Here is a 25,672-nt window from a genome sequence, read left to right on the forward strand (position 1 = left end):
ACTAGCTATCTATTTTGCATTTGGTATTATATATAAGTCCATGCACTCTCACTTCATCCCATCTTACCCTTCTGCCTCCCCTTGTCCTCAAGTTCATTCTCTACATCTGCATCTTTATTCCTGTCCTGCCCCTAGGTTCTTCAGAGCCTTTTTTTTTTTTTTTTTTAGATTCCATATATATGTGTTAGCTTATGGTATTTATTTTTCTCTTTCTGACTTACTTCACTCTGTGTGACAGGCTCTAGGTCCACCCACCTCACTACAAATAACTCAGTTTTCGTTTCTTTTTATGGCTGAGTAATATTCCATTGTATATATATGCCACATCTTTATCCATTCATCTGTTGATGGACATTTAGGTTGATTCCATGTCCTGGCTATTGTAAATAAAGCTGTAATGAACATTGTGGTACATGATTTTTTTTTTTTTTAACAGTACACGGGCCTCTCACTGTTGTGGCCTCTCCCGTTGCGGAGCACAGGCTCCGAACGCGCAGGCTCAGCAGCCATGGCTCACGGTCCTAGCCGCTCCGTGGCATGTGGGATCTTCCTGGACCGGGGCACGAACCTGTGTCCCCTGCATCGTCAGGCGGACTCTCAACCACTGCGCCACCAGGGAAGCCCACATGATTCTTTTTGAATTATGGTTTTCTCAGGTTATATGCCCAGTATGTGTCTGTAGACTTTGGGAGCACTTATAATATTACTTTTACCATCTGGGAACATGCTTAATGGGGTCTGAAATAGTATTTCTGAAAACTTTTAGTGATTACTTGCAGACAACACTCCCCATAAGTCTCCCTACAGCCACTCTAAGAAGTAACGAAAGCCTCCTCTCCAGCCTAGTTAGATCCCTCGCAGTGCTTCTGGATTTGTGGGGGTGGGACCACCAGCTGGAGCCCTAGCTAGACCTCTGAGAACTACATTTCCTAGAGGACTGTGTGCCGAGAGGCAGCATGTCTAAGCCAATGAAAACCCAGGGTAAAGACATTCCTGCGCATGCACTTCTCATCGGGGAGGGACTTCCGGCCGCCTCCTCGTGGCGGCCATTTTAATCGCTCTGGATTTGTTCTAGTTCAAGAGCGCTCCGTGGGGGCTGAGATGACTGAGCTAAGGAGTTCCAAGTGGAGGTGTCCCCGTTGCACAGAGACGGGTCTGAAGTTCGGCGACACCGCCTGGGGTGTCCCGCGTCAGACCCTGGATAAGGCTGGTCGTGGCTGGGTCCCCTCTGTTCTCCCGCCGCTACCGGCCCAGCTCCACGCACAGAGTCCGAATGCGGTGGCGGCGCTAAGGGACACGCCTCAGGTAAACGCTCGTCCTCCGGGCCCTCACCCCCCCACCCCACCAGACACTAGATCCCCTGCCCACGTGCCCGCATCTCAGGCCGCTGTGTCCAGGACGGTGAGGCGGTCGTGGATGGGCTCTGTTTCTGACAGTGTGATGGTGCGTGGGAGAGGGTGACAGGCGGGGGGACCGGCAGGTGCAAAGGCTTGGAGGTGGGACTGAGGAGGGAGGATTCGGGAAACCTGGAACTGTCTTGTATTTGCATGGAGTAGAGAGTGTGAGGTGGACTCGCACCTGCACTGTCAAGCTGAGGGGTTTGTACCTCCGTTCTGAGGACCCTGGCAGCCATGGTGGGTTGTGAAGAGAAGAGGGATATAGTCTGATTTAGGGTTTTAAAAGCTTTCCAAGAGCTACTCTGAGGGAGAACAGATTGGAATGGGGGTGATGAGGGTAGTGAGGCACAGGGAGGTTGAGTCCTTGTCCAACATAGAACTGGGAAGAGGCAGCACTGAGGTCTGAAGCAGAGAGTTTAGTCTTTTAGCCCAAGGTCATCTGGCCTCCAGGGCTGGCGAGGGGTACAGGGAGTTTTGAGCCCCTTGGAATACACCTTTATGGCTTGCTTCTGCCCACAGGTCCCCATGACTGAGGAAGCACTTAGGGAACCTACAAAGGGAAGTGGAGGGTGTCCCAGGCCCTCACTGGCTTGGATCTCACTCATATGAACTTGAGATTGTGGTGTCGTGGGACTCTTCACCTGCCATTTTCCCAGCCCTTGGGTTTGGGGATCTGGGAGAAATCCTCTAGACACATTCTAGTCCAGGCCAAGGGTTTCATGGAAGAGTTGCTTTCTGGTCATCTGTGAAAAATGGTGTAGAAGGTTATCCCAGAAACAGGTACAGCATGTTCAAATGTTTGGTAGTGTGTCCACAAACTGGGAACAGGGCACAGCAGGTCTCCTTTCTTTTAGCAACAGAGAGCAAGGGTACAGGAGTCAGTCTTGTAATGTGGCTGTCTGAGAAGTTGGGCATCTATTGTGGAGGTAATGGGAGATTTGGAAAAGAGGAGGGAGATGATCTTACTTAGGTATAAACAGGCTCCATCTGGTTACAGAGTGGAAAACAGTCTTTGGGAGGAGGAAGGATGACCAGGGAGGAGGGTACTGCAGAAGTCCTAGTGTGTGTTCATGGACCAGAGTAGTGGCTGTGGAGTTGGAAGAAGTGGTTGGATTCTGGATCCATTATTTAAGAAGGGCTGCCCAGATTTTCTGATTTTGAGGGTGGGAGAGAGAATGGTAAGAGTCAGTGATGGCACTAAAGTTTTGGTCTTAGCAGCTGAAAGACTGGAAGCTTAATTAACTGAGATGAGATAATCAGTAGTAAGAGTGATTTTTATTGGAGATATCAGGAATTTTGTTTTTGGCTGTGTTAAAATTATGAGATTTCTCAGAAAACAAAGGAGTAGTGACATCAGGTGGGCAGCACAGAGATCTGGAAATCTGGGGTGTGGTTCGGGATGGAGACATCTGAAAGTGGTGGCTAGTGTCTGCACCAGTGTGGAACTATGGATTGTATTTAGAAGGTGGAATTCAGGCCATGGTGATATTGTTACTAGCAGGTCAGAAAGAAGTGTATGAGTTCCAAGAATTGATCTATTGCTTGGGCACCTGGTTGGGGGTTATGGACATCATAAACACAGATGTAGGAGAGAAATAGCCATGAAGAGAGTATGTGTGGGGCCTGAGGTGTTGGCAGGTGTCCAAGACTTCCAAAGGAAGAGTAGACAGACAGATGCAGAGGCAGAGAACTAACAGAGATAAGATGCATTTGCTAGAATTTTGTGGTGAGCTTTGGTGGGATGTTTCAGTAGATAATGTAGATAACATAATGGGAAAATGTGGTTATCTGTGAGAATCACTATGCTTAGTGTGGGTACCATTGTGGCTGGGATTTTAATGGGGGTTAGGTGGAGAGAGGAGGATTGTGGCTGCTGAGGGAATGAGTACAGCCTAGAAGTAGGAGAGGGTTATGGGTATCTGAAATACACATATGGTTCTGTATGACTAATGTTGAAGCTAGAATTAGAAACAGGCAGAAAGGCCTTCAAAGTGTTTTGGGATCCATCAGAGGTCTTGGGTAGAATTGGATTCTGTTTGAATTTGCCAGGTTCTCTGGGGTGAGTCCAGGAAGATGACTATAGTGTGGGACAGAGAGTTGGCAATGGCTGCGAGGATGCAACCGTGGGGTCTGGAGATGTGAGAGAGGTACATGTGGAGAGAGGGAGCATGAATTGATGGACCCTGGGCCCTGGTACAGGAGACTTAAGGGTGATGGGTGACTCCACATTTTATTGTGAGGCATGATATGGAAGACCCCCTGGAAATTGCCCGACAGGAAGAGATGGAGCCATGCAGTTCTGTCCCTGAGCATCTCTCTGCCTACCTGTCTGTAGTTGCTGAGGGCTGGGCACAGTGATTAGTGGAACCATGAGGAGAGAGCAGTACCAATGGCATCAGGTTCTGGTGTCTCATCTGAAGTGGGGAGCCTGGAAGAAACTTGGGCATGGGCTGGATGTGTGCAGGATGGATTGTGGGTCCTCAGGAGAAAGGACCAGTGGTTTCATCTGTCCCCATCATGACAGGCTAGTGTGACTTTGGAGGACGTGGCTGTGTACTTCTCCTGGGAGGAATGGAGTCTCCTTGATAAGGCCCAGAGACACCTGTACCATGATGTGATGCTGGAGATCTTTACACTTATATCCTCACTGGGTAAGGCCTGCACACCCACCCCTATGACCTGGGCTAGACTTTGCCTTTCTGCTTTTCCTTAGGGGCTGCTCTGTCCTTCCTGCATCCAAACCATGGGGACTACTTCCTTTCCTAGTTCCTTTGGAAGGTGCTGTTGTTGCTAGGGCTGGGTTGTTTGCACTGCCCTTTTCTCTCCTTGGAGACCTAATACCTGCTGCTCTGAGGCCTAGTAGGAAGCCAAATGGGTCCCATCTTGCTTGCCTCCTCCCTAGTTGGGTGACTTTCCAGATCCATGGTTCCTAGGTTTTGCTCCCTTCTTCTGACTGTTCTTTCATGCCTGCCTGTGCCAAGAATTGCACGCCACTGGGCATAGGCACTAGTTAGGTGCACCATGAGCTGTGTTTGTGATACCCTCATCTGAGGTTCTTTTTGTAACATTTATTTTTCTTTTCTGTGCTCTGTTATGTGATGTTTCTTTGGGCTGGAACTGGCCACTTGCCTGCCCTGTCTGTCCCTTAGGATTTGAATTTTCTAAGTCCCATGTAGTTAATGTGGGTTGCAGGGGAGAGTCCTGGGTGCTTCATAGAATGGCCCACTGTGGCACGATGGGCTAGAGGGGGCCTGGCAAGGACATGACATCAGGGTTGTGTTCACATCATACCAGGAACCTGTTCAAACTAGTGTTTTGGTGCCACTGCTGGATGCCACACCTCATTTCCATCTCTTCTTCCCCATTCTTTATACTTGGCCAGCTTGTCACTTTAACTCTGACTTCTGGCCCCTGGCTATACCTAAATTTCCTTCCTCCACCTGTTACCTATTCTTCTCTACTGCTGCATCTGCTGTGTTCTCCAGTGTTGGCTCACATGTAACAGGTGGTGTGACATATCCTTGATAGTCCTTGAAAACCAGTTAGTCATTTGCAAATGGATTTTTCTATCCCTGGACAAAAATTTCTGTACAACACTCACATGTTAGCAACAGCTAAAGCACTGCTCAAGGTGTGAGGAGTGAGTTTAAAACTGCCTGCCTCTCCTCACTCTGCTGCATCACATTCTTAACAGTTTTTCATCTTGTGAGATTTCCCTACTTCTGTAACCTTTTAGAGTCCCAGTACTGCAAAACAGCCTCTTCCTCGTCCTGACTCCAACTCCGTCATCCTGAAAACCACCTCATGTATTCATTCTTTGGTGTGCCAGCCACATATTTGTGATGTGGCTGCCACCAGTCCCCAAAGTGAAGTCCCCACGTACTTCACTAGCATTTTTCTGTTTTCAGGTTGTTTGTGTGGCATAGAGAATGACAAGACTCCTTCAGGACAGAGTGTTTCTCAGGAAAGAATGCCACAAATCAGGACTCTAAAGCCAGATCTGTCAACCCAGAAAGCTCATCTCTGTGAGATGTGTGCTCCTGTCATGAAGGACGTTTTGTACCTGGCTGAGCATCAAGGAACATATACTGGGCAGAAATCGTGTACATGTGTAGCATGTGGGGAACAATTCTGTTTCAGGGCAAATCTTGACCAACACCAGGAGGAGCACAGTAGGGAAAAACCCTGCAGCAAGGGTATGAACAGGACCTCCTTTGTGAAGAGCTATGGAATCTATTTGTCAGGGAAGCCTTTCACCTGTGGGGAGGGTGGAAAGGACACTGTGGGCCTTTTCAAGTACCAGGCCACTCCCAAAGCAGTACTGAATATACACAGCAGTACTGGCTGTGAGGAGCCCTTTCACTGTGGAAAAAGTCCTTACAAGTGTGGTGAATGTGGGAAAGCCTTCCGCTGCAAACGTACACTTGTTCAGCACCAAAGAATTCACTCTGGAGGACTGTATGAGTGCAGTGAATGTGGGAAAACCTTCACTTACAAGCACACATTTCTTCGGCACAAGACGCTTCATACTGGAGAAAGGCCTTTTGAATGCAGTGAATGTGGGAAGACCTTCAGGTTCAAATATAAACTTGTTCAGCACCAGCGTATTCACACTGGAGAAAGGCCTTATGAGTGTGCCGAATGTGGGAAAGCTTTTGGGTGCAAATCCAAACTTGTTCGGCACCAGAGAATTCACACTGGAGCAAAGCCTTATGAGTGTACTGAATGTGGCAGATTCTTTAGACAAAGTTCCAGTCTTGTTCAGCATCAGAGAATTCACACAGGAGCAAGGCCTTATGAATGTGGTGAATGTGAGAAATCTTTTAGCCAAAGCTCCAGCCTCATTCAGCACCTCAGAATTCACACTGGAGAAAGGCCTTATGAATGCAGTGAATGTGGGAAATCCTTTAGCCAAAGCTCCAGCCTCATTCAACACCGAAGAGTTCATACAGGAGCAAGGCCTTATGAGTGCAGGGAATGTGGGAAATCCTTTAGCCAAAGCTTCAGCCTCATTCTACATCGGAGAATTCACACTGGAGAAAGACCTTATGAATGCAGTGAATGTGGAAAATCTTTTAGCCAAAACTACAGCCTCATTCAGCACCATAAACTTCACACTAGATAAAGGCCTCAAGAGTACAGCCAACATGAGAAAACCTTCAGTTACCAGTCTGATCTGATTCAACACCAAAATCTCACAACTCAGTTCTAAGTTTTAGGAATTCAGCTAATGTGGAAAAAATACCTTCTGGATAAGGAAATCTACATAAGATAATGGCCTTAGACCTTCAGGGAATTTGCTATCTCTTTGCTCAGTGTGATAGCACTAGAGAGCCTCTATGAGGAGCAATCTGCCATGAGTTCCAGGTATGTGAGAAATTTTCAGGAGCGGCATTTTATATTTTACCTGCTCAGGAAACTTGCCATAATTAAGTCACTGCCAGATTCTGTGGCAGAAGTCAACTCGCCTCTACCATCTAGCAGGTCCTCATAGTGTGCATCAGTCACCACAGCATGCTCAGAGAAGACAGATGTTTGTACTCTCTCTCCCATTCTCTAGAGGAAATCGTAGTCGAAGCCCCTAGGGAGTTCCCATTCCCTTCTCTCTAACTAGTTATGGCATGGACCTGACCCAGTTTGGGCCCAAAGGACCCAGTCTGGGAACTGCTGGTGGCTTGTAAAGCTTTCCTTCTTCATGGCATTGTTGGTCTTAGGGGTGAAACTTTTGAAGCATTTTCTGTCCTCCAAGTTGCCAACCTGGGAACGATCTGCTGCATATTGCTCTGATTTATACAATAATAAAAATCTTATTGTTTAAGTCACCTTTAATCTTAACAGTTTTATTCACTATGTGGGGTAGTTGAAAACAGAATTTGAAAAACAAAATGAAAATAGAATTTGGCTTTGCTAGTGTGAACAGGTGGACAGGTTTCATGAGGGTTTCAGGGAACAGTATGGTGTAAGAAAGTCTGTCTTACTACAGTTTTTGTCTAAGCTGTATTCCTGTCTGTGGTAAAATAAAAAAGTAAATATTTGATGCTTGTCCCTGGTTCCTGGCAGAGATCTTCTAAAACCCTTGGAATTTCCTGAGTAATAAGAGTTTTTTTGTGTGATAATGAAATGACTCAAGGTGGAGGCCTGTACAGATCTTCAGCGTGGGGGCTGGTCACCAGATATTAAAGGGTTAGAACTTTTAAGCCCCACCCCTGACATCTGGGGAGGGGAAGGAGCTGGAGATTGAGTTCAGTCACAATGGCCAGTGATTTAGTCAACTGTGCCTATGTAATGATACCTTAGTAAAAAATCCCTAAACAGTAGGGTTTGGGGAGTTTCCATATTGGTAAACACATCCAACCAGGAAAGGAGGTATACCCTGATTCCACTGGGTTAGAGGCTCCTGTGCTTGGGGTTCTTTTGGACATCACTTTATCTGGCTGTTGACTTGTGTCCTTCATAATAAACTGTAATTGTAAGTATAGCATTTTCCTGAGTTCTATAAGTCATTCTAGCAAATTATCAAACCAGATTTGTAGTCGACTTGGCAGAAGTGGGAGTAGCCTTGGGACCCATTTTGTGGTTGGCAGTCTTATGGGACTGAGTCCTTAATGGGTGGGGTCTGCACTAACTCCAAGTAGTTAAGTGTCAGAATTGAATTGAATTGAATTGTAGGATACCCAGTTGGTGCTGGAGAATTGGTGATGGAATGACATATTTGGTGTCAGAAAAAGCCATACGATGTACAAGGCATTCTGGGAAAGACTGCTGACATCTGTGGTCCTAATAAGTACCTTGGATGTCAGGGTTTTTTTGTAGACCCAAAGACCACCCTCAAGAGAGCACAGCTGTTACAAACTACAATACTTTTGGAACTGCAGTATCTAGGATGTGATAATTGTTCCCAGGTATAGTGAGAAATCAGTAGCACTTAGATTATGCAACATGACATTATTGAAGCCTGATAATCTAAAGTGAATTCAGAAAATACAAAGTGCTGATTAATCTTTCTTTGGCTCTGAAATTATTGTGAGATTCTTAAATATTAAAACCAGTTTTAAAAATCTTCATATCAATATTTACCATTAAACTTGGAGTTAAATTTTAGGATCGTCTCTGCATGGAAATTTTATTAAGACCATAGATGATGACTTCCTCATTGCACAATTTCCACCTACACTTTTATCAGCCCAGAGAACCTTTGCTGCAGTCTCCATGTTCCATTTGCTCAGCCACCATCTCTTACAAAAAGCCTCACTATAGGCGTACCTCAGATGTTGTGGGTTCGGTTCCAGACCACTGCAGTAAAGCAAATATTGCAGTAAAGGAGGTCACATGAATTTTTTGGTCTCCCAGTGCTTATAAAAGTTATGTTTATACTGTAGTCTATTAAGTGTACAATAGCATGATGTCTGAAAGAACAATGGACATACTTTATTTAAAAGGTACTTTATTCCTAAATAAAAAATGTTAACCATCATCTGAGCCTTCAGTGAGTCATAATTTTTTGCAATAGTAACATCAGACACCACTGATAAAGATCATAACAAATATAATAATGATGAAAATGTTTGAATTGTTGCAAGAATTACCAAAATGTGACATAGCCATAAAGTGAGAAAATGCTGTTGGAAAAAAACAGCACCAATAGACTTGCTTGATGCAGAGTTGCGACAAACCTTCAATCTGTAAAAAAAAAAAACTCGGTGTCTGCAAAGCACAATAAAATGAGGTATGCCTATAAGTTGCCTTTTGTTTGAAGGGAACACATATTGCAGAGCTGAACTGTAGTTCTAAAATTTTTTTTTTAATCTTAAGTTTTTGTTTTATAATATTTATTTTTTAATTAATTAATTTTGGCTGTGCCAGGTCCCAGTTGTGGCACGCAGGATCTTAGTTGCAGTATGCAGACCTCTTAGTTGCAGCATGCATGCAGGATCTAGTTCCTTGACCAGGGATTGAACCTGGGCCCCTTGCATTGGGAGCACGGAGTCTTACCCACTGGACCACCAAGGAAGTCCCTATGTTTTTTTACCCTAAATCTGCACTCTTTGATCTGACATCCAGAATGCTAAGGGCTTCTTAAAATCTTAGTTTTGCTTTGTAGACTCACCCCACTTGAATTCTTATTATGAACTCAGTAGCATCTTCATGGCGTGTCATAGGCCATTTATAGTGGAACATATAATTCCTACTTATGGTTCTAATGAGAACTGTCCTTACAGCACAACCACTAGATCCCAGCAGTTAGGGAAGTGTACTTGCACCCTACCCCAATAATCCTTGGCCCAGTTGCACATGCTAGCCACTTACTGCAGGGAGCATAAGATGCAGATACAGTGGAAGGCAAGATCCATCATCGGGTTCACAAACACATTCTCTGCTCTTCAAAGCTACATAATTCCTGAACTCAACAATCACTGCTCTAACATTCCATTGCTCCTGTTGGATAAAAAGACTCTGTATTTTGATTACTTATTAGTCTTACTAACTGCCACCACCTGCAAACTTCACATCACTTAGTTGGGGAATGTCCAGATAACCTAGGACCTCTTCTAGCCTGAATTGTCCTACTAATTAGTCCTACTAATTATCTATAAATGTTTAGTCCATCTGCTTAAAGAGCTATCATTACTGATCTATCATTTAAAAGATTCCAAATCCTGGTCAAGGACTTTACCTGAATGCTCCAGTTGTCCCCTATTCCAGCAGGACCTTCCCCACTTCTGCTACTTGCCTGCCCAGCTTGGTGTTCCTAGCTTAATATATTCACCAAAAACCTCAAGAATCTCAAAACTATTTGTTACTTCATATAAAGTTCCCCCAGGATTACTTCTATCTATATTAACATTCTGCCTTTATACAGAGAAAAGAAAATCATTATTTGATTTTATTTGAAAATACCCTCTGCCTCCCAAATCTAAAATATCTTATGGGCTCCCTTATGTTGAGAAGGTAGTGATGCCTCTGCTGAATTTAGGGTCAATCCCTCCATTAATGCCATCTAAGGATGATTTTCCCATGACTTAGCTTCTGAGGGGTTTTGTTCTTGGTTTTGTAAATCTATTGATGATAAACCACCAATCATTGATCTTCAGTCTTTTAATCTGTTTTACAAATAGCATCAATAAAATTTGTGTACTTCATAAAATAGCTACCCTTCACTCTATGATCTAGTACATTTTTTTTCTGTTCTACCATTTCTCTCCCTCATGCTTTATGGCTAAACTTTTATGAGCATTTTCTCTCTCTTTTTGTTTCTATTACCTCAACTCCTATGTAGTTCTCTAATCTTTCTAATGAGAGTTTTTATCTTCACAACTCCATCATCATTAATGAATTTAAGATTTTCCTTAAAGTTCCTTTCAGGAGCTTTTGACACCATTTTTTTCCTTTGTATTCTTAATATACTGGATTTGTTTTATTTATTTTTTTTATTTTTATTTTTTTTGCGGTATGTGGGCCTCTCACTGCTGTGGCCTCTCCCGTCGTGGAGCACAGGCTCCAGATGTGCAGACTCAGTGGCCAGGGCTCACGGGCCCAGCCGCTCCGCAGCACGTGGGATCCTCCTGGACTGGGGCACGAACCCGTGTCCCCTGCATCGGCAGGTGGACTCCCAAGCACTGCACCACCAGGGAAGCCCTGTTTTTTTTTATTTTTTAATTAAAAAAATTCTTTTTTAGCTTGTTGTGCAGCTTGCAGAATCTCTGTTCCCTAACCAGAGATTGAACATGGGCCACAGCATGAAAGCCCAGAAGGAATCCTAATTACTGGACCACCAGGGAACTCCCTGGATTTGTTTTTCTTAAATGCATTCCCTTAATATTGTAATAAACAGGAGCTCAATCAGCAGTTATTTCTCTCTTCACAACCTAGACAGGAGAAGATGGCAGAAGAGTAGGACGTGGAGATTACCTTCCTCCCCACAGATACATCAGAAATACATCTACACGTGGAACTGCTCCTATAGAACACCAACTGAACGCTGGCAGGAGACCTCAGACCTCCCAAAAGGGAAGAAACTCCCCACGTACCTGGGTAGGGCAAAAGAAAAAAGAAAAAACAGAGACAAAATAATAGGGATGGGACCTGCACCAGTGGGAGGGAGCTGCAAAGGAGGAAAGGTTTCCACACACTAGAAGCCCCTTCACGGGTGGAGACTGCAGGTGGCAGAGGGGGGAAGCATCAGAGTCATGGAGGAGAATGCAGCAACAGGGGTGCAGAGGGCAAAGTGGAGAGATTCCTGCACAGAGGATCGGTGCTGACCAGCACTCACCAGCCCAAGAGGCTTGTCTGCTCACCCGCCGGGACGGGCTGGGGCTGGGAGCTGAGGCTCAGGCTTCGGAGCTTAGATCCCAGGGAGAGGACTGGGGTTGGTGGCGTGAACACAGCCTAAAGGGGTTAGTGCACCACGGCTAGCTGGGAGGGAGTCCAGGAAAAGTCTGGAGCTGCTGAAGAGACGAGACGTTTTCTTGCCTCTTTGTTTCCTGGTGTGCGAGGACAGGGGATTAAGAGCACTGCTTAAAGGAGCTCCAGAGATGGGCACGAGCTGCAGCTATCATCATGGACCCCAGAGACGGGCATGAGATGCTAAGGCTGCTGCTGTGGCCACCAAGAAGCCTGTGTGCGAGCACAGGTCACTTTCCCTACCTCCAGTTCCCGGAGCCTGTGCAGCCCACCACTGCCAGGGCCCCATGATCCAGGGACAACTTTCCCAGGAGAACACATGGCGTGCCTCAGGCTGGTGCAACGTCATGCCAACCTCTGTCGCTGCAGGCTCACCCCACACTCCGTACCCCTCCTCCCGCTGGCCTGAGTGAGCCAGAGCCCCCAAATCAGTGGCTCCTTTAACCCCGTCTTGTCTGAGCTAAGAACAGACGCCCTCAGGAGACCTACATGCAGAGGCGAGGCCAAATCCAAAGCTGAACCCCGGGAGCTATGTGAACAAAGAAGAGAAAGGGACATTTCTCTCAGCAGCCTCAGAAGCAGTGGATTAAAACTCCACAATCAACTTGATGTACCCTGCATCTGTGGAATACCTGAATAGACAATGAATCATCCCAAGTTGAGGAGGTGGACTTTGGGAGCAAGATATATTATTTTCTCCCTTTTTTCTCTTTTTGTGAGTGTGTATGTGTATGCTTCTATGTGAGATTTTGTCTGTATAGATTTGCTTTCACCATTTGTTCTAGGGTTCTGTCCGTCCATGTTTTTTGTTTGTTTTTTTACAAATGTTTTCTTAATAATTATTTTTTATTTTAATAACTTTATTTTATCTTTATTTTATTGTATCTTCTTTCTTTCTTTCTTTCTTTCTTTCTATTTTTTCTCCCTTTTATTCTGAACCATGTGGAGGACAGTCTCTTGGTGCTCCAGCCAGGTGTCAGGGCTGTGCCACTGAGGTGGGAGAGCCAACTTCAGGACACTGGTCCACAAGAGACCTCCCAGCCCCACATAATATCAAATGGCAAAAATCTCCCAGAGATCTCCATCTCAACATCAACACCCAGCTTCACTCAACAACCAGCAAGCTACAGTGTTGTACACCCTATGCCAGATAACTAGCAAGACAGGAACACAGCCCCATCCATTAGCAGAGAGGCTGCCTAAAATCATAATAAGGTCACAGACACCCCAAAACACACCACCAGACGTGGAACTGCCCACCAGAAAGACAAGATCCAGCCTCATCCACCAGAACACAGGCACCAGTCCCCTGCACCAGGAAACCTACACAACCCACTGAACCAACCTTAGCCACTGGGGACAGACACCAAAAACAACGGGAACTATGAACCTGCAGCCTGCAAAAAGGAGACCCCAAACACAGTAAGATAAGCAAAATGGAAAGAAAGAAAAACACACAGCAGATGAAGGAGCAAGGTAAAAACCCACCAGACCTAACAAATGAAGAGGAATAGGCAGTCTACCTGAAAAAGAATTCAGAATAATGATAGTAAAGATGATCCAAAATCTTGGAAATAGAATAGAGAAAATGCAAGAAACATTTAACAAGGACCTAGAAGAACTAAAGAGGAAACAAGCAATGATGAAAAACACAATAAATGAAATTAAAAATACTCTAGAAGGGATCAATAAGCAGAATAACTGAGGCAGAAGAACGGATAAGTGACCTGGAAGATAAAATAGTGGAAATAACTACTGCAGAGCAGAATAAAGAAAAAAGAATGAAAAGAACTGAGGACAGTCTCAGAGACCCCTGGGACAACATTAAATGCACCAACCTTCGAATTATAGGAATCCCAGAAGAAGAAGAGAAAAAGAAAGGGACTGAGAAAATATTTGAAGAGATTATAGTTGAAAACTTCCCTAATATGGGAAAGGAAATAGTTAATCAAGTCCAGGAAGCACAGAGAGTCCCATACAGGATAAATCCAAAGAGAAACACGCCAAGACACATATTAATCAAACTATCAAAAATTAAATACAAAGAAAACATATTAAAAGCAGCAAGGGAAAAGCAACAAATAGCACACAAGGGAATCCCCATAAGGTTAAGAGCTGATCTTTCAGCAGAAACTGCAAGCCAGAAGGGACTGGCGGGACATATTTAAAGTGATGAAGGAGAAAAACCTACAACCAAGATTACTTTACCCAGCAAGGATCTCATTCAGATTTGATGGAGAAATTAAAACCTTTACAGACAAACAAAAGCAGAGAGAGTTCAGCACCACCAAACCAGCTTTACAACAAATGTTAAAGGAACTTCTCTAGGCAAGAAACACAAGATAAGGAAACGGCATACAATAATGAACCCAAAACAATTAAGAAAATGGGAATAGGAACACAAATACCGATAATTACCTTAAATGTAAATGGATTAAATGCTCCCACCAAAAGACACAGATTGGCTGAATGGATACAAAAACAAGACCTGTATATATGCTGTCTACATGAGACCCACTTCAGACCTAGGGACACATACAGACTGAAAGTGAGGGGATGGAAAAATATATTCCATGCAAGTGGAAATCAGAAGAGACCTGGAGTAGCAATTCTCATATCAGACAAAATTGACTTTGAAGACTATTACAAGAGACAAAGAAGGACACTACATAATGATCAAGGGATCAATCCAAGAAGAAGACATAACAATTGTAAATATTATGCACCCAACATAGGAGCACCTCAATACATAAGGCAAATACTAACAGCCATAAAAGGGGAAATCGACAGTAACACAATCATATTAGGGGAATTTAACACAACCTATACACATTCTATTGGTAATCTTATGCAATGGCATGGTGGTAAATATCATTTTAAGCTCAAAACTTCCAAAAGTATATTTCCATCCAAAAATCCAGTGATTGTCTAATGATCTACTTTGTAACCTATTCCTGGACATCTGGTAGACATAACACACTCAACATCTTCAAACTTCTCAGCTTTCATTTAAAAAATTTTTTTAAACATTATTTATTTAGAGCAGTTTTAGGTTGACAGCAAAATTGACAGGAACGTACAGCAATTTCCCATATACCCCATGCCCCCATATATGCATAACCTTCCCCATTATCAACACCCCCCTCTAGAATGATATATTTGTTACAATTGATGAACCTAAAATTACACATTATCACCCAATGACCATGGTTTTCATTAGGGTTCACGCTTGGTGTACATTTTATGTGTTTGGATAAATGTATAGTGGCATGTATCCATTGTTCTGAGCTGGTCTCAGTCTGTCAGTGAGGAATGCTGTGGTTGGACTGGCTCTTGTGTTTCTCATAGTGATTGCAAGATGCCCTTCAGCAATATCCAGGAAACTGAAAAAAATACAGGTTTATTATTACTTTTAAACAGTTTTTTACTACATTTATTTATTGATTGATATTATTTGGCCGTGCAGCATGTGGGATCTTAGTTCCCTGATCAGGGATCAAACCTGCACCCCCTGCAGTGTAAGCGTGGAGTCTTAACCAATTGACTGCCAGGGAAGTCCATATAGGTTTATTATTTACAAACCTGGAAATTACATACAACATTTGGATCCACATAGCAAGATCGAGGTGAGAGAGGGAGTTTATGGGCCTGGGGTTCTGCTTTTATTGTGGTCGAGAGTGGGGGTGTAGGGTTTCATGGGCTCACTCTTTATTGGGGAATTAAAAACATAAGAGTAAGAGTTTAAAGCACAGTAAGAGAAAAAAACAAGTAGCCCAAATGGTCAGTTACTGAGATCAACCAACAGCTCCTAAAGCAAAGGAGCCCCAGTGGGAAAGGCAGCCTGGCTCTTTATCTAATCACCTGGCTAGCAATGTTGTTTATTACAGATAGGCATCTTTGAAGTGGATGCCTCTTTGATGCCTTGGCAAACAGTTTACGTCAGGCACTTGCGTTACAAAAAAGAAAATAAAACAACTGTCAGGGCTTACACTTCAATCCACTATTAGAGTTCCATTCAGATGAGTTTCACTGCCCTAAAAATTCTCCACCTTTTTATCCCTCCCTCCTGCCTAAGGCCTGGTAACCACTGATATTTTTACTGTCTCCATAGGTTTGCCTTGTCCAGAATGTCAGATTTGAAATCATACAGTACGTAGCCTTTTCAGATTGGCTTCTTTGCCTTAGTAATATGCATTTAAGTTTCCTCCATGTCTTGTCGTGGCTTGATAGCTCATTTATTTTTAGAGCTGAATAGTATTTCCTTGTCTGTATGTACCACAGTTTATTTATCCATTCACCTCCTGGACATCTTGCTTGCTTCCAAGATGGAACATTGGCAGTTATGAATTAAGTTGCTAAAACCATCCATGATGTGCAGGGTTTTGTGTGGACAAAGGTTTTCAATTCCTTTGGGTAAATACCAAGGAACAAAATTTCTGGATTGTATGGTAACTCTATGTTTAGTTTTTTAAGACACTGCAAGACTGTCTTGCAAAGTGGCTGTGTCACTTGCATTCCACCCAGCAATGAATGAGAGTTCCTGTTGCTAAACATCCTCACCAGCATTTGGTGTTTTCAGTGTGTGAGCTTTCTTTTAATTCTGCTCTGGTCACAGCTTTCCCATTTTCAGTCGATGCCAACCCCATCCTTCCAGTTGCTGAGACTAAAAATTCTAGGGATCATCCTTGACTCATTCTTTTTCTCATACCACAGAACCAGCCCCATAGGAAATCTGATTGGGTCCACTTTCAAACTATTTCTTGAGTCTCACCACTTTTCATCACCATGTCTGCCCCCGGCCTGATTAGCACCATCCTCTAGCTGGATTTTTGCAGTGGTCATCTAACTGATTTTCTGTATCCTAAGTTTGTTTTTTTGCAGTCTATTCTCAACTCTCCAGCCAACATGACCCTTCAACACTATGAGTCAGGTAGTGTCCATCTTTGATTAAAATCCTGGAAATACTCCTCTTTTTAAAGAAAATTCAAAAGTTTTGCAAGACCCTGAGGCACTTCACAGGCCTTTAGCCCATGTTCCTCTCGACCTCCTTTTTTTTTTTTTTTTTTGAATTAAAAAAAGGATATTTATTTAGGGCTTCCCTGGTGGTGTAGTGGTTGAGAGTCCGCCTGCCGATGCAGGGGACGTGGGTTCGTGCCCGGTCCGGGAAGACCCCACATGCCGTGGAACGGCTAGGCCCGTGAGCACGGCTGCTGAGCCTGAGGGTCCAGATCCTGTGCTCCGCAACGGGAGAGGCCACAACAGTGAGAGGCCTGCGTACCGCAAAAAAAAAAAAAGAAAAGAAATTATGTATTTAGGCTGCACTAGGTCTTACTTGCAGCATGTGGGATCTTAAGTTGTGGCACATGTGTGGGATCTAGTTCCCCAGCCAGGGATGGAACCCAGGCCCCCTGTATTGGCAGCGTGGAGTCTTACCCACTGGACCAGCATGGAAGTCCCTCTGACCTCTTTTTTTTTTTCCTATAAATTTACTTATTTATTTTGGCAGCCTTCTCATTGTGGTAGCTTCTCTTGTTGCAGAACATGGGCTCTAGGCGCGTGGGCTTCAATAGTTGTGGCTCACAAGCTCTAGAGCGCAGGCTCAGTAGTTGTGGCGCTCGGGCTTAGTTGCTCCATGGCATGCGGGATCTTCCTGGACCAGGGCTCGAACTTGTGTCCCCTGAATTGGGAGGATGATTCTTAACCACTGTGCCATCAGAGAAGTCCCTGACTTCCTTTTTAAAACTCCCTTCCTCACTCACCTAATTCCATGGGCATCAGCACCTGGCTTTGCTTAGGACATGACACTGGCTGATACAGTTCTTGGATATGCACAAAAATGCCACATGACTTAATCATTTTTCAAGTCTTGCCTGAAGTATCCATGAGGTTTCTCATTACTACTCTATTTAATATTACACCGTCTCATTCCCTGCTCTTCCCCGAAATCCAGCTTTTTTCCCCAAAGGCACCTATCATCATACAGCATATCGTATAATTTACTTATTTTTTCATATTTGCATCTTTGCTTCTCTCTTCCATCTGTAAGTATTTTAAAAACAAGGAAATATGAGTGGACTCAAAGTGACATTTGATGTGGTGTGTCCATTAGGTTTTGTAGCTTTGGGGAATATCTGAGAGAACATTTCTAAACATTTCTTCGATCCTTGCAGTGTATACTACACGGAAACTGGGCGATGGCTTCTTAAGAAGAGTGAAGCTCCGCCCCGTCCTCGGAGCCGCGAGGCCCCAGCGTCCCTTGTGGTTCCACGCGAGGGCGTCAACGAGTCGCTGCGGCCGATGGCTCAGCGGGAACTACATTACCCAGAAGCCCGTGCGCCGCACAGCGGCGGCACTCTTAAGGGTATTTCCGTACGTGCGGAAGTCTTCTGGGAGGGACTTCCGGTATCTTCGCGGCGGACATTTTGTTGGCTCTTGGTCGACCCATCAGAGCATAACATCGGGAGCTGTGGTTCGATTCAGAGGTGACGGAAAGTGAGAAGGCGCGAGAGGCTACCCTGTCCTCGATGCAGAGTGGCTCGGTGGTGGCAGCTCTCGCGAGAATTCCGCCGCCTGGCCGAGCGACGGCTATGCCCGGTTTCCGACCTGGGATGCGTCCCGAATCTGTGTGGTCCAGACTGTGATGGCGGCGGCCTTGGGGACGGACCGGCTTAGGTGAGTGCTGCGTTCCCCGGATCTTGACGCGTCCCTCCCCCCACCTTCGAATCGTAGGACCCCGAGTGGTGACTATTGAGGCTCTTCTGGTCCAGACTCCAGGGCGTTTGCGATGGAGCCGCCATTTCTTTTTCTTTTTGTTTTTTTGCGGTACGTGGGCCTCTCACTCTTGTGGCCTCTCCTGTTGCGGAGCACAGGCTTCGGACGCGCAGGCTCAGCGGCCATGGTTCACGGGCCTAGCCGCTCCGCGGCATGTGGGATCTTCCCGGACCGGGGCACGAACCCGTGTCCCTTGCATCGGCAGGCGGACTCTTAACCACTGCGCCACCAGGGAAGCCCAAGCCGCCATTTCTAATAGCCAGTGTGGTGAGACGTTTAAGAGTGGTACCCCGCCGAGCCACTAGCAGAAGCAAAGACTTGGGGTTGTCACTGAGTCGGGAACTTTCGGGAAACTGGGGTGTTCACATCTTAAGGAAGCAGAGAGTGTGAGTAGTAATGCTTGGAACGTCAGGGTGAGGCGAGTGCTTTCATTAGGAGGACGTTGGGAGCCGTGGAGGAACATGACGTGATCAGGGATTTTTAAAAGTATTCCCAAAGCTCAGGGGAAAACAAACTAGGGTGGGGTGGAGATGATGAGGATGGAGGCAGGGAGACCGGTGAGGAGGCCACAAACTCCAGGAACGTTGTGGTGGTGACTGTACCAGAACAGTGGCAGGGGAGGGATTGGGACTGGATAAATCATTAAATTCTGGAGAGATTCTAAAGATAGAACCAACAGAATTTTCTGGTGTGTTAGATACGGCTGTTAGTGAAAAAGGGATGTGAAGGACCACCCAAGTTTTGTTTTGTTTTTCCCTGAACATCTGAAAGAATGGAAATGGGTAAGTTGGACGAGGGAAGCACCTTTCAGGGGGAACAGGAGTTGGACTTAGGACATGGTAAATCCATAGTGTTTCACAGTATTGGCGTTACATAAGCATTTGGATATGCTGGTCTGGAGTTCTGCACAACAAGCTGGGCTGGAGACCTCTGAGGAGTGAGGTCTTATCAAAGCCTGGAGATGAGATTTACGGGGAGAATGTTAAGGTTGTTATTTTATGTAGTCCCTGAGGTGAATGGGTACAGGGAAAAGGGGTGGACGTCCCTGAGATTTCCTCCAGAAAGGAGAGGTCCTGGAATATGAAAGGGTTATGGGTGGTGTCAGCAGGAGAGAGAGGGCTGTAGGGTATTAGGAACCCGACCTGAGATGGAGAGCAAGGTGTAAGGTGCTATAAATTTGTCACTCTGTGGACTCAGCATGCCCCTCTGTGGAGCCGAGGAAAAGTCAGCCAGGCTAGTGGAGCAGCCCCACCCCAATCCAGGGCACTATTACATCAGTTCCCTGACTTATCAGGTGAGGAGAGATGATGAACACCTCTAATGAAGGGCCACCAGCATGCTCACCTTCAGAGGAATATATACCAGGTAGGCTGGTTTGGTGAAAGGATCTAGTGTATACCTGGCAAGTATACGTTAGCAGGCAGTTAAAAATTAAAAATATTTAGGTATGATAAATTTATACCACTGCTTAAATGATTGAAAAACTTGTCTCTAAGTATTTGATTACAATGAAAAGTCTTAAATATCAAGTTTTATTAAAGACTTAAAAACAAACCCAAAACTTACAAGAACCTATTATGTACTTCATTCAAGCCAAAAACATTTGCAAAACTGTTAAGAATGTGGACGGTAAAAGTTATTTCAAAGGTACTTGACGCCTACTAACACGTCTGATACAGACAGCCCTATTAGGTGGATACCACCATTATCCCTGCTTTGTATGTGAGAACACAGAGAAATCTTGAATCATGGTTACATAGCTGGTAGGAGGCAGCACTAAGGTCTGAGTATCTTAAGTTAGACAATCTGAAATCATCCTCACCAAAGGGCAAGGTAGGGGTGAGAGGAACAGTTGTCTTTGAGATCCCACTGTGGTAACCTGCCACTCCCAGCTCCCTCTTCCTGCCAGAGTGCTGTGGTGGCAGAAGTGATTAAGATCCCTGCATAGGTGAGTGCAAAGTGTACAGGTCCTCAGTCAACCATGATCTTGGCAACCCATTATGGCAGATAATGGTGTCTTGGGAATCTTAACCTACCCTTCAGCCTGCCATTAGGTTTGGGGATCCTGGTGTCACCAGAGGCCTTGTGCCCTGCAAACTGTCCTGGAATTATATGGAAGGGTTTCCATTTTCAGCAAGTAATGGGAAGAAGTATGGAACAGTGCCCATGGGAACCATCATATGCAAATACATCACTTGAGGCTGAACTGGTCTTTTTCGGGGAACTTTAGTTCTCCATTATGTCTAGTGACCAGAGAGCAGGGGACAGGTTTCAGCTCTGAAATGGCAGCCTGTGGAGCTGGGCTTCTGTTCTGAAAGTGGTGGGACCCATGGAAAGTTTGGACCAGAGAAGTGAGTGATCTTATTCTGGTCAGGGTTTCTCTGGCTGCACAGTGAAGAAAAGACTATGGGGGTAGTAAAGAGGACTGCTGATGATGGCTGGGCCAGAGTGGTGACTACAGGGGTAAGAGACAAGTGCTTGGATTCTGGTGGGGTTTGTTTGTTTGTTTTTATTTTTAAAGTAGGACCAACCAGATTTTCTGATGTGGAGTGTGAGAGAAAGATGGGAAAGAGTCAGAGATGACCCCACTGTTTTTTGCCTGAGAAGACATAAGGAAGAAAAAGTTCTCAATTGAAATAGTGAAGTTGGTGGTGAGAGTAACTTTCAGAGGTAATATCCAGAGTTAGGTTTTGATCATGTTGAATCTGCAGTGGTCCAAAGGCATCTGAGTTGACGTATCAAGTGGACAGCTGGACACATGGGTATGGAGTTCAGAGGAGGGATTCAAGTTGGAGACATCCACAAGGTGACAGCCAGTATGTGATTAGGGTAGAGCTGTGTATCAGATTTAGAGAGAGAACATTTATGTCATGGTGGCAGTGCCTTTGGGGATCTGGAAAGGAAGTGGGCACAGTGGAGTGGAAGTAAGAGTTACCTTAGAGGCAAGAAAAGGGAGGTTAGTGTCAATAGTGAGCAGGGAAAATAGGATCTGGCAGTTGATGAAAGGGAGAAAGTAGACATGAGATGAATTCTGAGGTAAAGCAGTAATAGAGATGACATGAAAGATCAAAGCTGGTCCTTCTTCCCCTCTCCGTGTGCTTTTCAGGTTTTTGTGGTGACCTTTGGTGGGGACTGGGGAGTTTTAGTTGAGCTGGTAGGTTAGTTCAGAGCTAAATTGGGTCAGCTGCAGAGTCACTATGCTTGGGGTAGAAGGCCAGTGGGTATGGGCTTTGAATGAGAGTTTAGTGGTAAGTGTTAAGCCTGTGACTGATGAGGGTATAGTATCCACAGCATGCAGTAGCAAGGTGGAAAAGGTCTGGCTTTATCTCATAATCTGCATGTGCTTCTGAATTGCTGAAGTTTAATCAAGGAAGGAAGAAATTAAAAGCTGAGTTTGGAAATACCTATGACAGTGGAGGCTGTTGACTGGTGATGGATGTAACCCTGGATGCATTAACCAAGCATTCTCTGGATGCCATGTGCAGGTTTACATCTGGGAGGTACCTACTTTGGGAGCCTCCTTTGATAACGAGGGAGGTGTGGTCTAAAGAGTGATGTGTCCATGGAGATGGAATCTGAATTCATGGCCTGGGGGCTCAGGTACTGAGGGATTTAAGGGGAACGTGGAGGTCAAATTTGTGTATGAGAGGCATAATCTCTGGATCCCATGGGATCTAGCTGGCTGGAGAAGGGTTGGTTCCTGCCTGCCAGGCCCAGACTATACAGTGTGTCTATCTGTCCACTTGCTTTTTGTTCTAGGCTGGGTGAAATGATTAATGGAAAATGAGGAAAGAGGAGGCATCAATTACACCAGGGCCTGCTGTATTGTTTTGCGTTGGGGAGCTGGGGAGGAATGTGAAATTGTGGTGGATACACTGGGAATCCTGGGGAGAGAGGCTACCCTTGTGCTCTTGTGCTGTTCATGTAGGATCATGTTACTTTTGAGGGTGTGTTTGTGTATTTTTCCTGGAAGCAATGGGTACCTCTTGATAAAGCTCAGAGACTTTCATATCACAATGCAGTGCCTTCTATGCTTTGCTCTTATGGTTTTCCTGGGTAAGGCCCTGCATATCCCAGTTTTCTGGGCTATGTTCTGCTCTTCCTGTTTTTCCCCTAGAAGTTGTGATTTCCTTCCTATAGCTGGACCGTGAGCACTCCCTCACATACATCCTCTGGGTGCCAGGTCTTGGCTGGGTATGCTCCCTATGCTTCCTGACTTCTGTTGCCCCAAAATTACCAGGAAGGATTTGAAGGTCAAGAGTCTTATGGTCAGCCCAGTGGATACTACCCCACCTGGCTTCTTCCTGGGTGGATGGCTCTGTCTACACTCATGATGCCTTTTTGCTCCAGATTATGTCCCCTTTCTTTAATTGACATTCCCTTGGGCCTATCTCTATCATGAATTACAGTTATGGTCACTGATTGTGGGGCCCATAGATTGTTCCTTTAAGGTTTTCATTTTGTATTTAATCTCTCCTGGGTGGGCTACCCTGGGCCATTGCTTTCCTCTTCGCTTGCCCTGTCTTTCCTGTGTGACTTGTATCTTCTAGATCCTCTGTGGTTGCTGAACTGTAGCAGGGGAAAGATGAGTGCCTGATTGAGAGGTCCTGACTAGCCACAGCAAAAGAGACATGGACAGGCCCTGGTGAGTGGGAGTCTGGGCAGGATATAACTTCAAGGATGGGTTCAGATAGCAACAGAAACCTGTCCTATGCGCACTGCTGTTTGGTGCCCAGGCTATAGGCCATACCTTATTTCTCTTTTCCTCCACATTCTGGACTCTTTACATACTTTTCACTTCTATTCTGATCTGTGACGCAGGCCTGCCCACCCCACTCATCAGTGCTCTCTACTGCTCCCTCTGTGGTGCTCTCGTCTGTTGGACAATGTTAATGTGTCATGAAACATAAGCATGTACTTAAATAGTTTTTGAATACCAGTTACTCATTTTAAATCATATTTTCTGGGCCTGGACATAACATTTCTGGATAGTACTCACCTGTCACCAATAGTCAAGGCCCTTCTAAAAGTCATTTGCAAGGTGTGAGTTGGAGATCTTGCCTGCCTCTTCTCTCTCAGCTACACCCCATCCTGTGTCTTTGCTGTAAGGCCTTCCCCATTCTGTGACCCACAGAGTCCAGTACTGCACAGCAGCTCTTTCTTTAACCTAATCCCAAAGCTGCTGTCCTGCCAGCAACCCTGTGGACTCAATCCTGGGTATGCTAGATGCTAGATACACATTTGTGATGGGATTGCCCACTCCCACTGAAGACAGCATGCTGTTCAGCAGCATTTTTCTGCTTTCAGGTTGTTGGCATGGAGTGGAGAATGAAGAGGCACCTTCTGAGCAGAGTGTTTCTGTAGCAGTGTCACACGTTCATACTTTCAAGGCAGATTCATCAACCCAGATGGCTCACCCTTGTGACTTATGTGGCCCAATCTTGAAAGATATTTTGCACCTGGATGAACACCAAGAAACACACCATGGACTGAAACCTTACACATGTGGGGCATGTGGGAGACAATTCTGGTTCAGTGTAAACTTTGACCAGCACCAGAAGCTGTACAATGTAGAGAAACTCTTAAGAGGAGACAAAGGCAAGACCTCATTTGTGAAGAACTGTAGGGCCTGTGAAGAACCTCACCTGTCAGAGAAGCCCTTTGCATGTGAGGAGGAGCAGAAGAACTTCCAGACCAGTTTGGGCAGTCACCAGCAAAAGGCCACCCACAGCAAGAGGAAAACAAGGAGTACTGAGAGTGGGGAGGCCTATCACATTAGACAAATGCATTACAAGTGCAGTGAATGTGGGAAAGCTTTCAGTCGCAAAGATACACTTGTCCAGCACCAGAGAATCCATACTGGAGAAAAGCCTTATGAGTGCAATGAATGTGGGAAAGCGTTCAGCCGCAAAGCCACACTTGTCCAGCACCAGAGAATCCACACAGGAGAAAGGCCTTATGAGTGCAGTGAATGTGGAAAAGCCTTTAGCCGCAAGGACAACCTTACTCAGCACAAAAGAATTCACACTGGAGAAATGCCTTATAAGTGTGGGGAATGTGGCAAATACTTCAGCCATCACTCCAACCTAATTGTACACCAGAGAGTTCACAATGGAGCAAGGCCTTATAAGTGCCACGATTGTGGGAAAGTCTTCAAACACAAATCCACACTTGTTCAGCATGAGAGTATCCACACTGGAGAAAATCCTTATGTTTGCAGTGAATGTGGGAAATCCTTTGGCCACAAATATACCCTTATTAAACACCAGAGAATTCATACTGAGGCAAGGCCTTTTGAGTGCACTGAATGTGGGAAATTCTTTAGTCGAAGCTCTGACTTTATTGCACACCAGAGAGTTCACACAGGTGAAAGGCCTTTTGTGTGCAGCAAATGTGGGAAAGATTTCATCAGAACCTCCCACCTTGTTCGGCACCAAAAAGTTCACACTGGAGAAAGGCCATATGAATGCAATGAATGTGGGAAATCGTATAGCTTAAGCTCCCATCTCATTAGGCACCAGAAAGTTCACACTGCCGGAAGGCTTTAGGAGTGCTTCCAACACAAAAGAACTCATGGCGAGGAGCTCTGTGTCTGCCTTTAGAGAGGGAGACATCAATCATGTGTCGAACCACATATATCTGGACATTAATACTGTGGAGTATTTTATGAATGCCAGGTGCAGGGGAAGCTTTCAGAAGCTATGTTGCACTTTCAGACCTGCTCAGGTTCCTTGCCAAATTTCTTAGTGCCTGTGGCTGAAACCATCTCAACTCAACCAGCTTAATTACCCTAATATTTTTAGGGGAGGCAGAACTTCATGCTCTCTTCAATCCCTGGAGGAAATTATAAGAAATCTGAATTAAATGGTGGTCCTCATTTGCTTCCCTATGACCGGAAAAGGTATGGACATGATCCACCTTTAGCCAAGATGATCTAAGCTGTGCTCTGGTAGCAGAAAAGGTTTACTTTATTCATGGACATTGTTGGTCTCATGTGATACTTGTGATGAATTTTTCCAGCCTCCAAGTCACCCAGGCTGGATAACTACTTGACTCAAGTTGCTCTGGTTTGTGTGGTAATAAATACCTTATTATTTAAGCCA

The 25,672-nt window shown here is 45.1% G+C and overlaps 1 protein-coding gene across 1 annotated transcript; it reads left to right on the forward strand.

Annotated features, from left to right (window-relative positions):
* Positions 1-778: 778 nt before the first annotated feature.
* Positions 779-25,672, forward strand: LOC114906976 (zinc finger protein 304-like). Its single transcript, XM_029242023.1, is given in 4 exon segments — positions 779-1,305; positions 3,922-4,048; positions 5,306-6,533; positions 24,349-25,672. Coding segments are annotated over 4 exon segments (2,430 nt in total). The 5' UTR covers positions 779-999; the 3' UTR covers positions 25,118-25,672.

This window comes from Monodon monoceros, unplaced genomic scaffold (genome assembly GCF_005190385.1).
Source record: "Monodon monoceros isolate NGI ecotype Baffin Bay Population unplaced genomic scaffold, NGI_Narwhal_1 Super_Scaffold_10, whole genome shotgun sequence".
In the NCBI taxonomy this organism is placed as follows: Eukaryota; Metazoa; Chordata; class Mammalia; order Artiodactyla; family Monodontidae; genus Monodon; species Monodon monoceros.